The sequence below is a fragment of the Misgurnus anguillicaudatus genome, chromosome 7, assembly GCF_027580225.2.
Source record: "Misgurnus anguillicaudatus chromosome 7, ASM2758022v2, whole genome shotgun sequence".
Classification (NCBI taxonomy): Eukaryota; Metazoa; Chordata; class Actinopteri; order Cypriniformes; family Cobitidae; genus Misgurnus; species Misgurnus anguillicaudatus.
Window position 1 is genome coordinate 9259089 of NC_073343.2, and position 15566 is coordinate 9274654.

General features: G+C 38.9%; 1 protein-coding gene across 1 annotated transcript in view; it reads left to right on the plus strand.

Annotated features, from left to right (window-relative positions):
* The window catches only part of ttc27 (tetratricopeptide repeat domain 27), a 158170-nt gene that overhangs the window by 7514 nt on the left and 135090 nt on the right, over positions 1-15566 (plus strand). The window contains exons 3-4 of the mRNA XM_055171491.2: positions 1371-1500; positions 8092-8232. Of these exons, the coding sequence (XP_055027466.2) occupies positions 1371-1500; positions 8092-8232 (271 nt within the window). The remainder of the gene's footprint in view (positions 1-1370; positions 1501-8091; positions 8233-15566) is intronic.

Below are 15566 nucleotides of genomic sequence, written 5' to 3' on the forward strand. Positions count from 1 at the left end.
GGAACTATATTTTGTGGCGTGGTAGCACTTTTGGGTGTACTTCAACTCGCCTGAAAAGTCCGCTCCCCTTCTCACTCTCATAATGGGAGAGGGAGGGTGTTACTGCGCCGAGTCGAAGTGCTCACAGAAGTGCTGTTGCGCCATGGCATGTAGTTCCTCTTTTGAATCTGCTTGGAGAAGCGCTGCGTTTTGTTTTGTGCCACCATGCTTGCTCGTCTGGCTGCTCGTCTTAAATGGGGAGAACGTTGATGTGTTTGGTCGCTTCTAGCTTTATCTCTTATTGGTACCATTGAATGAATGGGGCTAAGCTAAATGCTATCGAAGCGTCGCAGCGCGCTCCAGCGCTTGCGTGCACGCAAACAGATGATAGAGGGATGTATCAACATTTTTCCCCCTCTTGTTATCTGTATTTTTGTCATTTTCTCCTTTCATCACCCTTTTATATTTTTAGAAAGACCAAACAATGCAATGAGATTGATGACATTCCCTGTTGTTGTTTGTGAGAATGCATCAGTGTGCTGTAATTCTCAGTGATATATGAATGCATGGATATGCATCGGCGTGTAAATGTGAGAGGGATGTAAATACAACCTTTTGCAGTGGCATCTGGGGACGGAGTCGACTATAGAACAGAATTACAATCTCAGGTTTTACGGTTCGACGTAGTGATGCATTACCAGCAACCGTTTCATTTATCCTGCTCTGCACATTTGCATCAGAGAGTTGTGCGGTCTAAAGCCGTGACTGTCGAGATGTTAAGAAATCTGATGGATGTTGTGGTGGTTGTCAACCTTTGTCTTTCTGGTTTGTTTAGCAAGGTTAATTATTAAACACCCTTAAATTTGTGATTAATTAACCTTAAAGTCATTAATTCCAGTTGTAAACAATTGCTATTATAATAATCGTTATTATTATAAGTGTCCATTTTAACCAAATGTTAAAAAAAAGGGTAACACTTTATTATAATGTTTCAGATGGCGCGACATTAACTGCACAGAGCCGTAGTTCCCTGACAAGCTGGGCCATATCGCATACATATCGCAGGCGATATGTCAGCGATAATTAATGCGAAATTGCCCCGATTGTCAGTGAACTACGGCTCTGTGTAGTTAAAGCTGCTCCATCTGAAAACAGCTGATGGCGATTTAATACTAATCAAGGAACCGGCATTACTGACGAGATGCGCGTGACAAACACATGCGATTTATCGTGCAGCCCTAATGTTCATGATTTAACATTAGTTAATGTATTAACTAACATAAACAAACCATGAGCAAATCTAGTCTAGTATTATTCCAGAAAACGGGTGCTTTCTAATAATACCAGTTTGTAAACATGCTAATTTCTCCATCCTCTTGTCTCTGTTCTAGAGAAATTGTTTTGCTGGCCTTGGCTGTCGCTTGTCTGAACCTTTTCGCCCAGAGTAATTGGACCGGGCCGCCAGTTGAGCTCCAGATCTCTGACTTCCTGCCTGAGGCCTTACTCCAAAACTTTTCACAGGTACAGTGTCATAAAAATCTTGAAATGAAGGTACAACCAGTCTCCCATAATGGTCATTATTCAGAGTACTACAAATGACCAGCCAGAATCAAATATACTTGGGATCTATGCTATTATTTAGAATAAATAAGTGTAAATATACACTCTCACCTAAAGGATTATTAGGAACACCATACTAATACTGTGTTTGACCCCCTTTCGCCTTCAGGAATGCCTTAATTCTACATGGAATTGATTCAACAAGGTGCTGAAAGCATTCTTTAGAAATGTTGGTTCATATTGATAGGATAGCATCTTGCAGTTGATGGAGATTTGTGGGATGCACCTCCAGGGCACGAAGCTGCCGTTCCACCACATCCCAAAGATGCTCTATTGGGTTGAGATCTGGTAATTGTGGGGGCCATTTTAGTACAGTGAACTCATTGTCATGTTCAAGAAACTAATTTGAAATGATTTGTGCTTTGTGACATGGTGAATTATCCTGCTGGACGTAGCCATCAGATGATGGGTACATGGTGGTCATAAAGGGATGCACATGGTCAGAAACAATGCTCATGTAGGCCGTGGCATTTAAATGATGCCCAATTGGCACTAAGGGGCCTAAAGTGTGCCAAGAAAACATTCCCCACACCATTACACCACCACCACAAGCCTGCACAGTGGTAACAAGGCACGATCGATCCATGTTCTCATTATGTTCACGCCAAATTCTGACTCTACCATTTGAATGTTTCAACAGAAATTGAGACACATCTGACCAAGCAAAAATGTTTCAGTTTTCAACTGTCCAATTTTGGTGAGCAATTTGTGCAAATTGTAGCCTCTTTCCTATTTGTGGTGGAGATGGGTGGTACACAGTGGGGTCTTCTGCTGTTGTTGCCCATTCGAGTTGTGCGTGTTGTGGCTTTACCAATGCTTTGCTGCATACCTTGGTTGGAACAAGTGGTTATTTCAGTCAAAGTTGCTCTTTCAGCTTGAATCAGTCGGCCCATTCTCCTCTGACCTCTAGCATTAACAAGGCTGGATGCTTTTCCCTTTTTACACCATTCTTTCTAAAGCCTAGAAATGGTTGTCCGTGAAAATCCCAGTAACTGAGCAGATTGTGAAATACTCAGACCGGCCCGTCTGGCAATAACAACCATGCCACGCTCAGAATTGCCATTCTGACATTCAGTTTGGAGTTCAGTAGATTGTCCCGACCAGGACCATACCCCTAAATGCATTGAAGCAACTGCCATGTGATTGGTTGATTAGATAATTGCATTAATGAGAAATTGAACAGGTGTTTTTAGTAATCCTTTAGGTGAGTGCATAAAAAATGCACTACAATATCTAAGAATTTTACTACAGTTTTATTGTAGTAAATACTAAATTGCACTACAGTATTTTTTCCTAGGCGTACGCACTAAGTGGTTTGAGGCGATATAGAGGTTGAAGGTCATTGTGTATGTGTGCGCATTTATGTCTTTATGCTAGGGTTAGCTAGCTGTATTTGTTAACGTCTGCACATTTTTAATGCCAGAGTATTGAGAATAAGACTTTATGCTGGAGTGAAAGCGTGTGTGTGATGGATGGAATGGGATGAGATGGCGACCCGCGGGCAGGTCAGAGCTCCAGATAATGAGCGTGTGTGGACCGCTGTAGGGCTCCTAATGAAACCTCTTAGGGCTCCTAATTATGCAGAGGTGAAGAAAGTCTTCTCCCTAATGCACCACTGTGCCCACGTAGATTCCTTGAGACTCTGTGTGTGTGTGTGTGTGTGTGTGTGTGTGTGTGTGTGTGTGTGTGTGTAACACTTTCTGCTGTCTCACTCACACCTTGATTTATCAGTCTTGTTCTACAGAGCACCGTTCTTTTAAATTAGGCTGAGAGTTCCACACATGGGCTGAGAGAGAGAGGGCTGTGAGAGATGGATGGACAAGGCATTATAGGGACATGTGTGGGACATTATAGGGAACGCTTAATAAAATGACCAGACTGCAACAAATGATCATCTAATTAAAATATAAAAGTGAGGATGTAAAGTCATTCATATTTCATACATTTATCAATTATAATTGCCTGCAAGGACTGCACTCTCAAAAATAAAGGCGATACAAAAAGGTCTTCACATGAGTGCCATAGAAGAACCGCATTTGGATCCGCAAAGAACCATTCAGTCTAGGAATCTTAAAAGAAGCATTTATTTCTTACCTCTTTATGGTCTAAAGAAACTTCTTCCACCTTGTTAAACAGAAAGGTTCTTCGAATGTTAAAGGTTCTTGATGGAACCATACAGCCAACAATGGTCCTGCATTGTGGTACACCTATATTTTGAATAGTGTGGTGGATGCATTTTTTGTTTTGCATAAATATATAACATTTTGTTATGAATCACAAACACAACTGGTCATTAAAAATGTATGAATTTTGGTCGTTTTACATATTGTGTGCTTGTGGCCAGTCATTATAGGAATTAATGCCTTTGCACAATAGTTTCTATAGTAACTCTTGCTAATGTAAATCATGCTAAATTAAAGACCAGCTATTATGCCCATTTTTACAAGATGTAATATAAGTCTCCTGTGTTTCTAGAATGTGTCTGTGAAGTTTCAGTTCAAAATACCTCACAGAACATTTGTGTCAGCTGTCGAAAAAAAAAAACGTTAACCTGTGTTTTTATTCTTAAAATTGTGTGACTTTTTACTCATTTTAAGGCCATGAACATGCATGCAAAGTTAGGATACGCTGATATGTTTTGAAGTGTACGCAAAAAAAATTTGTAACAATTTTGATGTTCGTGGTCAGTTTGACCCACATTTTTTTCCAAAGCAACTGTACAGACCCAAATTAAATGTATATTTTCAGTGTTGCTATATTGGTGTATTACTATCCTGAAAATGGGCTAAAAATGCTTCTCCTTACTCTTTTGAGTGCTGACACAGTGCCAGTGCCAGACACAGATTTATATTTACAATGTATTATGAATATATGTATTGGCACTTTTCCATTGCATAGTACCCAACGGTTTGGTTTGGGTCAGCTCACCTCACATTGGCCTGGTTAGCTTTTCCATCGAGTTTTGTAACGCTTATGGGCGTGTTTTATTTGCGCTGCCTACTGCTGTGACATCATACAAGTAAGAGCATTGTTGTACATTCCCATACATTAATTTTTCTTAGTGTGCCACAAAATAAAAAGTGACCATCACAAATAGATGTTTGCACATCGCGTATATCACTACCTCTGTCTCACATGACAGTTTCTGTACAAATACCCGTTGCATCAGTCGAGGTGCTCTGCTGAGCCTCATTGAAGTTGCATGTAAGCATATAATGCTGGCGTGCTTGTTCTGCCACAAACTGCATGTCTGGAAAAAACTGGTATGGTGTCCCTGATTCTCAACCTGTGGATGTTTTCATCGCTAAAAGGGAGTTTGGGAACTTTTAGCAGAACACAGATGACAACATGTTTGCTCGAGACAGCGCAAGCTATCATGAAGGTAAAGCTAATCTTTTACATTACATCAATAACGCTGGTAGTGATGATTCTCTCAGACCAATCAGTGATCTACAGTGTTTTCACGTCATGTTTGGTATCAGGTCGGATCGCTTGGAACCCCAACCGAGGTGGTACGAACAAAAGTATCGTGTACTACGTACTGCACCCAATGGAAAAGATCCCAAAAGTAAGCTGACCCAAACCAAGCCGTGAGGTACTATGCAACGGAAAAGTGCCATATGTATCTCTTTCTTCCAGATATTTTGTCACCTTTTTCTCATTTAAAAATTTTCTCATAAATTTTTTTTTCAATTTTGATGTTCGCAGTTCAATTTGATCATTTTTTTTTTTGTTCCAAGGCAACTGTATAGGTACAGATTAAATACATTTATTGTGTATATGTTGGTGTTTTACTATTCTGGAAAGAGAAAAGGGAATTGCGTTGAATCCAGTTAGGGCCAATTTGACCCGCCAACATCAAAATCGTCCCAAAAATCTAATAGCAAGAAAAATAGATCTGATTCCTGTGAAAACAGTTTTAGACAATTGTATTTAGCCGCATTAGCGCTACAAGGTGCTAACAAACACATTTAGAAGAACTTTCGGGCAAAATTAATAAGTCAGTCAGTGGCAGTGGGCGGGCCTTTATAGGTGTGACATCACATTAGCAAGAGAATCAAAACAGCATGTCTAACGACAGGGCTCAACACAAATAATTTTTTAAATTTTAATTGGTTCAGGTTTTCACTTGCCCTGCCAAAATTTTCACTGGCCCCAATTAACAAATGTCAGTGTCACATATTTAAAAAGAATAATTCAAAAGTCAAACATGATTGTATTAGGGCTCTCAATCTTCCTCTATTATCCCATTCGAATTTCATTCATTATTTTTTTTTAATATTCGATTTATAATCGATTATTTAATGCTCAAATCTGACTTATTAATATTTACTATACCCATCTACACACGTTGTAAAAACGGGCTTATGCATTGCCAATGCCACTATGAGCTCGTATAGTTGACTTGTTTTAAATTATGTCCACTAGAAGACATTGCAGTATTACTAATAAACATGTCATTATTTAATAACAGGTGATAGCTTTCTTGCTAATTAATGATTAAGCTTAGACACAAAATTAACCTCTCGACGTGCACTAGCTCGTGGACGGAAAGACGTCAGTTTTTTTTTGATGCTGCTAACAATATATATATATATATAGCCTACTGTGTACAAACAACAATAATAATAACATTGCTTTACATTGTTTAAAAAGTCTAAGGGTTTAGCATCAGTGTATGGTGTCCGTTTTGAGATACAATTGCTCTAGCATCATAAATAGTATTTTGTTACAGAAGTCCAGATGACAACATGCATAAAATAAGCTGACTCCTTACCTTTGTGCTGGTATAAGGAACGCGAATCGAATCAAGTCTGTTTGAGTTGTGTGAATAACCCATAAAAACTCTCCAACAAAGTACATCCAATGACCATTTTTGTTCACAAATGCGCATAATCCGTGAAATATAATATATTTTCCATTGTTTACATCAGATTTCACATGCACGTCTTGTAATAGATTATAATATACAATCTGAGGACTGTTTACATCGTAACACTTGTATATGAGATTACACTCGCGTTCAAAACCAGCGGTCAAACTTGTTTGTAAAAGTAGGTGGGAGTATAATACATAATATCCAAACAGCGCTGTCAAATATCGTGACGTCATCTGACTCGCGCGTTTCTCCAATGACTTCACGGAAAATATTGATAGACAGAACGTGTAGCCAATTAGATAACGAATTCAACAATCTTTGTGTGAAGCTTTATTTCCTGGTGCGGATACGGCATTTTATACGCTTATATAAGGATAAACAATAAAAAGAACGAACTTGTATGCATGTAAACAAAAGACTTTTATTTTGTGGCTGACTGGCACTTAGAAAAGGCACTACAAAAACTCTTGCAAGAACCTCATTTTTGGGTCTATTGACTTCAAACGTGAAATATAACTTTAGACTTGTGGCTTTGGCATCATTGCATTTCTAGGTTTCACACATATATTTATCATTAAGATTTTTAGTGTTAAAAAAGATGTTATGCAAAAAAAAAATTATTACAATGTACTTCAGCCTCTCTAACTTTTTTCTTACACACAGCACACACATCCCCTAGCCTCCAATTTCACTATTCTTTTTTCATTTAAACACACCTTAGAGGAAGTGTGATCTTGAACAAGTATTTTGTCACTGGTCGAAAAGACAAACTTATCCAAACAAATTAGCATTAAAGACATTCCCAAAACGGTCGCCCATAGCACTGAGAGCGGTTTTCTCCTGACACTGTCCTCTTCACCTTGGCTGCTCCGTTCTCGTCTTCCTTATAACCTTCCTCCGCAATCGCTATCAGCTCCGCTTTCTCTTTCACACGTAGCCTACCTCCTGCTGCTGGTCTTGTTTCAAATGAATTAGCCGATGGAAATGCGGGTCGAGGTAGCTAGCGGTATTTTACAGCATAAATGCGTTAGATCAGTGGTTCTCAAACTTTTTCAGCGTGCGGCCCCCCTTTTATATAGTGCATTCCTTCGCGGCCCCCCAAATTTTTTTATAACAAATCTGTTCTAAAACGTAACATTTTAATAAGACAAAACATATTAAAGTATACAAAGTAGTGCTGTTGGTTAGTAGCCTTATTTTTTTAATTACACAGAATTCATGATAAATTAATGTATTTTATGAAATGTCATAAAACTGGGGCCCCCCTGGCACCATCTCGGCCCCCAGTTTGAGAACCACTGCGTTAGATAGTGAAGACATAAAAAATATTTTTAAATCTATTTTTTTTTAAATCCCATTCGAATAGTAGTTTTAACATTCGATTAGTATTATTTTTTTTAATATTCGAATTATATTCGATTACTGAAATTCGTTTCAACAGCCCTAAATTGTATACATATACAACAGACATGTTCCAACTAATAATGGGCAATTGGGCTGCTTTGGTTCAATGGGAAATAAATAAGGAGGCAGATCATTTAATATAAGAAGCTTTTGTCGTCCAAACTCTCTTTCTCATACACGCACTTCTTGTGTTTGTGTGTCCTGTCCAGCCTGCGGCACTGAGCACAGCTGTGTTGTCCAGTCTTCAGTTGGATGGAGAGTCTGTCTACAGTCTGGTGTCCAACCCTCTTCTTCTTCTGCTGACCAGAGTCATACTTGTCAACTGTGGAGCAAAACTGGAGAGCCTTCAGGTAACATTCACAATTGCTTTATTTTCCATTGCAGGGATGCAGTATGATTTGCCTTGGTTGTGAGAAAGTTGATGCAACAATAGTACAGTGCACAATTATGTTAAATATTATGTTTATAATATATAGGGTACCCAAAGGCATTGAAGCAACTTGTAAATAAATGAATATATTTGTTTTGCATAAAATAACCAAATATTAAACCATTTATTTTAAAGGGGACATTTCACAAGACTTTAAGATGTCAAATAAATTGTTGGTGTCCCCAGAGTACCTATGTTAAGTTTTAGCTCAAAACACCATGTAGATAATTTATTATAACATAATTTATTATAATGTTAACATGTGTCATTTTAAATGCAAATGAGCTGATCTCTGAACAAAATGACAGTGCGGTGGTTGGATAGTGCAGAATAGGGGCGCTATTATCCCCTTCTGACATCACAAGGGGAGCCACATTTCAATGATCTAATTTTTCACATGCTTGCAGGGAATGGTTTACCAAAACTAAGTTACTAGGAGGATCTTTTTCACATTTTTTTTAGGTTGATACAAGTACTGGGGACCCAATTTTAGCACTTAAACATGGAAAAAGATGATTTTCATGATATGTGCCCTTGAAAGAATTTTTCCACCAGAACTCTTTTTAAAACATCCAATTTTTAACACGAAAACTTTCTTTCGTATAATAACATTGAACTTTAAATGAAAGAAGTAGGTGTGGTTTGCTCCAGTTACTCAAGCACTTTGTATGCGTGTCAGTAATGAGACATTTCTCTTTAATTATTCACTCGTATGTCTAAGATCATTACTCTGTGCTGCCGTGTGCAATACTTAGAGAGTAAATGAAGAATAATTACAAAGCTGTCAAAAGTAGGAGTTAATTTATGGCTCTGGTTTCCTTTTCGGCTCATTGTATGTGCGTGCAATAACTTCCACTGCAGCGGATCATTAGAATGGATCGGTTCTGTGCCGATGTTTGTGTATTCAGACTCCAGCATTGATCCATGTTCACGTGTTATATGACCTCTCTCCAGAAACAATCTGTGCATGCTTTCTTTTATTCTTATTCATAAGTTAACAATGTCCTTATTCACGTAAAAAAATCCACTAGCTCATAAAAAAATCCTAGATATAATGAAAAGCGTGTAATAGTAAAAAAAGTAAAAGAGAGAGAGTAATAAAACATTAAACTCTCTTTTTATCTCTCCCCGCATTCTTTTTAAAGTCATTACATGTGTCGTATAAAACCCACTTTTTCATTTGCATCATCGTTTGTTGAATATTTATATCTGTAGACTGTTGTTAATGCTTCTTTATACTCATTGTTACTTTTTAAGCATTGGATTAAAAATGTTTCCGATGCAATTAGTTGAAGGCACATAACATTTTTCAGACGTCTAAACCCTCAGACATCTTGTGTACTAGAAGGGTGTTATTAGTTATTAGAAGAAACACACACATGCTCTTGTAAAATGAATGTTTGTGTGTGCACACTCAATGAGGGCAGTGTTATCATTTTATTACTTGTTACAGTTGTGGGGAATGACATACACACACACACTTAGCAATGCAGAAATAAGAAATAAATCAGATTTTTTTTTAGTTTGCAGTATAGACGGTTTCAGCATTAACAACATAAACTCGCGGCTTTCGTGGTCATCACGTAACTTCCGGTAAACTCTGCGAAGAATAAATAACAACAAAGTCCTTTTAATTATAGTAGTTTATTTATATAACAAGCAAAATAAACAACACATAGATTACATAGGAACCTAAAACATTTGTTATTTTCGACGAGGTATTTGTTTAAAGCTGTAGACTACGATGTTAAAAATCGGTCGAGAAAGCCTGAGACGGTTGGGAAGTTTTAAAAAAACTCATCCCGCCCCTCCACACACACACCCCCTCCCACCGGGAAACGATTTTTTTTTTGTTATCAAAACTTTTAGTATTTTTCAAATATAACCAAATAATACAGACATACAAAATTAAAATCAAAATAATATAAAGGGAGGGGGGAGCAACAGACACAATATTTCACAGTTTAAAGTGAAAAGTAAAAAAATTAAAGAAATAAAACAAACTAGATAGAAAAGTTTGTTGACAAACTTTATGTTGGCTTGACAAAGCCTGGCCTGAACGTTTAAAACGGTTTGACAGAAGTTTAGTTTAGTAGGCTATCTGGCTGTTAGTATATTTAAGTATGAAGCTAGCCTGATTTAGCATGAAGCTAGCATGATTAGCCTGAAGCTAGCAGGAAGCTAACATGATTAGCATGAAGCTAGCATCAAGTTAGCATGATTAGCATGAAGCTAGCATGATGCTAACATGAATTAGCATGAAGCTAGCATGATGCTAACATGAATTAACATGAAGCTAGCATGATGCTAACATGAATTAGCATGAAGCTAGCATGATGCTAACATGAATAAGCATGAAACTAGCATGATGCTAACATGAGTTAGCATTAAGCTAACATGATGCTAACATGATTTAGCATGAAGCTAACATGATGCTAACATGAATTAGAATGAAGTTAGCATGAAGCTAGCATGATGCTAACATGAATTAGCATGAAGCTAGCATGATGCTAATATGAATTAGCATGAAGTTAGCATGATGCTAACATGAATTAACATTAAGTTAGCATGAAGTTAGCATGATGCTAACATGAATTAGCATGAAGCTAGCATGATGCAAACATGAATTAGCATGAAACTAGCATGATGCTAACATGAATTAGCATGAAGCTAGCATGATGCTAACATGAATTAGCATGAAGTTAGCATGATGCTAACATGAATTAGCATGAAGTTAGCATGAAGTTAGCATGAAGCTAACATGAATAAGCATGAAGCTAGCATGATGCTAGCATGATGCTAACATGAATTAGCATGAAGCTAGCATGATGCTAACATGAATTAACATGATGCTAACATGAATTAGCATGAAGCTAGCATGATGCTAACATGAATTAGCATGAAGCTAGCATGATGCTAACATGAATTAGCATGAAGCTAGCATGATGCTAACATGAATTAGCATGAAGCTAGCATGATGCTAACATGAATTAGCATGAAGCTAGCATGATGCTAACATGAATTAGCATGATGCTAACATGAATTAGCATGAAGCTAGCACGATGCTAACATGAATTAGCATGAAGCTAGCATGATGCTAACATGAATTAGCATGAAGCCAACATGATGCTAACATGAATTAGCATGAAGCCAGCATGATGCTAACATGAATAAGCATGAAGTAGCAAGATTTATTATGAAATTAGCATAAAGCTAGCATGAAACTAGCATGAAGCTAGTATGACTTAGCATGAAGCTAGCATGAAGCTAACATGACCAAAAGACCCAACCCCCATGTCTCTATGATGTTCGGATCCAGAGATATAAGGCTTTGTTTATTATGTTGCTAGGGTGCTCATATTTGGTTGCTAGGGGCGTGGCTTAATACCTCAATAAAATCCTTAGAGACTAATTGGATGCCTGAGTAAAATGAGCCCACCCCCATGTCTCTGTGACACTGTGCTGCAAAGATATCCATCTGGGCATTTTATAATGGCAGTCTATGGGAGATGTTGCTAGGGTGCACACAAATGGTTGCTAGGGGCGTGGCTTAATAGCTATGGGACGATCCAGAGAGACTGATTGGATGCCTGAGTAAAATGAGCCCACCCACATATCTCTACGACACTTTAAAGTAAAGATTTTCCATCTGGGACGCTTTTATTCCCTTATATGGGCATGTTTCCTGCCCCATTATAAGTCAATGGGGAAATTTGGGTGCCTCTTACACCCCAGAGGTGAAACTTACACCCCAATGTGATGTATGTTCTTACAGAGCCTGCCAGCCTCTTCAACTGTGATAACCCACAAGTTTCTACAAATTTCTCGCTTGCAGCTATGAACCGTCAAAGTTTGTCGCAATGTTAAGTCAATGGAAAATTTGGGGTGTTTGAGCGCCCCGTTTAGGAATTCGGTAGGTCCCATCAGTTAGAAAAGTCATAGCACCAATCTACGTACCAGTCTTAAAAGTTTTGTAAAGTTTTGTGGGTGTAGCTTGAAAGCTCTAGGAGGAGTTACTGTGAGAAAAAGTGTGGACCAGAAGAATAATAATAATAACTAGATAGGTACATTTCCTGAAGAAAATGTGAAGTGGTGCTTGCCGTGGCAAATTTCGGGGGACAATATAGATTATACTTCAAGTCACGAGTAAAACGGTCCAACCCCCATGTTTCTACGATGTTCTGATGCGGAGATATAAGGCTTTGTTTATTCCGTTGCTAGGGTAGTGTATTTGGTTGCTAGGGAGAAAATTTGACATCCCATAGTGATTACACTCTGAGTCACGAGTCAAACAGTCCAACCCCCATGTCTCTACGATGTTCTGATGTGGAGATATAAGGCTTTGTTTATTCGGTTGCTAGGGTACTGTATTTGGTTGCTAGGGAAAAATTTGACATCCCATAGTGATTACCCCCCGAGTCACGAGTCAAACGGTCCAACCCCCGTGTCTCTACGATGTTCTGATGCGGAGATATAAGGCTTTGTTTACTCTGTTGCTAGGGTACTGTATTTGGTTGCTAGGGGAAAATTTGACATCCCATAGTGATTACACTCTGAGTCACGAGTCAAACAGTCCAACCCCCGTGTCTCTACGATGTTCTGATGCGGAGATATAAGGCTTTGTTTACTCTGTTGCTAGGGTACTGTATTTGGTTGCTAGGGAAAAATTTGACATCCCATAGTGATTACCCGCCGAGTCACGAGTCAAACGGTCCAACCCCCGTGTCTCTACGATGTTCTGATGCGGAGATATAAGGCTTTGTTTACTCTGTTGCTAGGGTACTGTATTTGGTTGCTAGGGGAAAATTTGACATCCCATAGTGATTACACTCTGAGTCACGAGTCAAACAGTCCAACCCCCGTGTCTCTACGATGTTCTGATGCGGAGATATAAGGCTTTGTTTACTCTGTTGCTAGGGTACTGTATTTGGTTGCTAGGGAAAAATTTGACATCCCAAAGTGATTACACTCTGAGTCACGAGTCAAACAGTCCAACCCCCGTGTCTCTACGATGTTCTGATGCGGAGATATAAGGCTTTGTTTACTCTGTTGCTAGGGTACTGTATTTGGTTACTAGGGAAAAAATTGGCATCCCATAATGATTACACTCCGAGTCACGAGTCAAACGGTCCAACCCCCGTGTCTCTACGATGTTCTGATGCGGAGATATAAGGCTTTGTTTACTCTGTTGCTAGGGTACTGTATTTGGTTGCTAGGGGAAAATTTGACATCCCATAGTGATTACACTCTGAGTCACGAGTCAAACAGTCCAACCCCCGTGTCTCTACGATGTTCTGATGCGGAGATATAAGGCTTTGTTTACTCTGTTGCTAGGGTACTGTATTTGGTTGCTAGGGGAAAATTTGACATCCCATAGTGATTACCCGCCGAGTCACGAGTCAAACGGTCCAACCCCCGTGTCTCTACGATGTTCTGATGCGGAGATATAAGGCTTTGTTTACTCTGTTGCTAGGGTACTGTATTTGGTTGCTAGGGGAAAATTTGACATCCCATAGTGATTTCCCTCCGAGTCACGAGTCAAACGGTCCAACCCCCGTGTCTCTATGATGTTCAGAGCGGAGATATAAGGCTTTGTTTACTCTGTTGCTAGGGTACTGTATTTGGTTGCTAGGGAAAATTTTGACATCCCATAGTGATTACCCGCCGAGTCACGAGTCAAATGGTCCAACCCCCATGTCTCTACGATGTTCTGATGCGGAGATATAAGGCTTTGTTTACTCTGTTGCTAGGGTACTGTATTTGGTTGCTAGGGAAAAAATTGGCATCCCATAGTGATTACACTCTGAGTCACGAGTCAAACGGTCCAACCCCCGTGTCTCTACGATGTTCGGATGCCGAGATATAACTGTTTGAATTTTATGTTGCTAAGGTGCTCAAAAGTGGTTGCTAGGGGCGTGGCTTAATACCTATGTAAGGATCCTGAGAGACTGATTGGATGCCTGAGTAAAATGAGCCCACCCCCATGTCTCTATGACACTGTGGTGCAAAGATATTTATCTGGGCATTTTATAATGGCAGTCTATGGGAGATGTTGCTAGGGTGCTCAAAAGTGGTTGCTAGGGGCGTGGCTTAATAGCTCTGAGATGATCCTGAGAGACTGATTGGATGCCCGAGTAAAATGAGCCCACCCACTTATCTCTACGACACTGTAAAGCAAAGATATGCCATCTGGAACTGTTTTATTCCCTTATATGGGCATGTTTCCTGCCCCATTATAAGTCAATGGGAAGTTTCGGGTGCCTCTTACACCCCAGGGGTACAACTTACACCCCAATTTGATGTATGTTCTTACAGAGTCTACCACCCTCTTCAAATGTTGTAACCCACATGTTTTTACAAAATCCTCGAACGGAGATATGACCCGTCAAAGTTGGGCGCAATGTTAAGTCAATGGGATTTTTCGGGTGGTTTTTCGCCCCCCTTTCGAAAATCTTGCACCCGATCCCTTATAAAAGTCATAGCACACCTCTCCTCAATAAACCGGTCAATTTGAGCCCTCTTTCATGGGACTACGGCAAACCGTGCGGGACGAGTTAGGTGCCGAAAAAGTGTCCAGATATAAGAAGAAGAATAATAACTAGATAGAAAAGTTTGAAGACAAACTTTATGTTGGCTTGACAAAGCCTGTCCTGAACGTTTAAAAAAGTTTGAGAGAAACTTAAAACAAGTTTAGTTTAGTAGTCTAACTTTCCGTAAACATGATTCAACAAAAAGTTAGCATGTTAACATGATTTAGCACTAAGTTAGCATGATGTTAACATGAATTAGCATGAGTAAGCATGATGCTAACATGAATTAGCATGAAGCTAGCATGATGCTAACAAGAATTAGCATGATGCTAACAAGAATTAACATGAAGCTAACAAGAATTAGCATGAAGCTAACATGATGCTAACATGAATTAGCATGAAGCTAGCATGATGCTAACATAAATTAGCATGAAGCTAGCATGATGCTAACATGAATTAGCATGAAGCTAACATGAATTAGCGTGAAGCTAGCATGATGCTAACATGAATTAGCATGAAGCTAAAATGAATTAGCATAAAGCTAACATGAATTAGCATGAAGCTAGCATGAAGCTAACATGAATTAGCATGAAGCTATCATGATGCTAACATGAATTAGCATGAAGCTAGCATGATGCTAACATGAATTAGCATGAAGTTAGCATGATGCTAACATGAATTTGCATGATGCTAACATTATGATAACATGAATTAGCATGAAGCT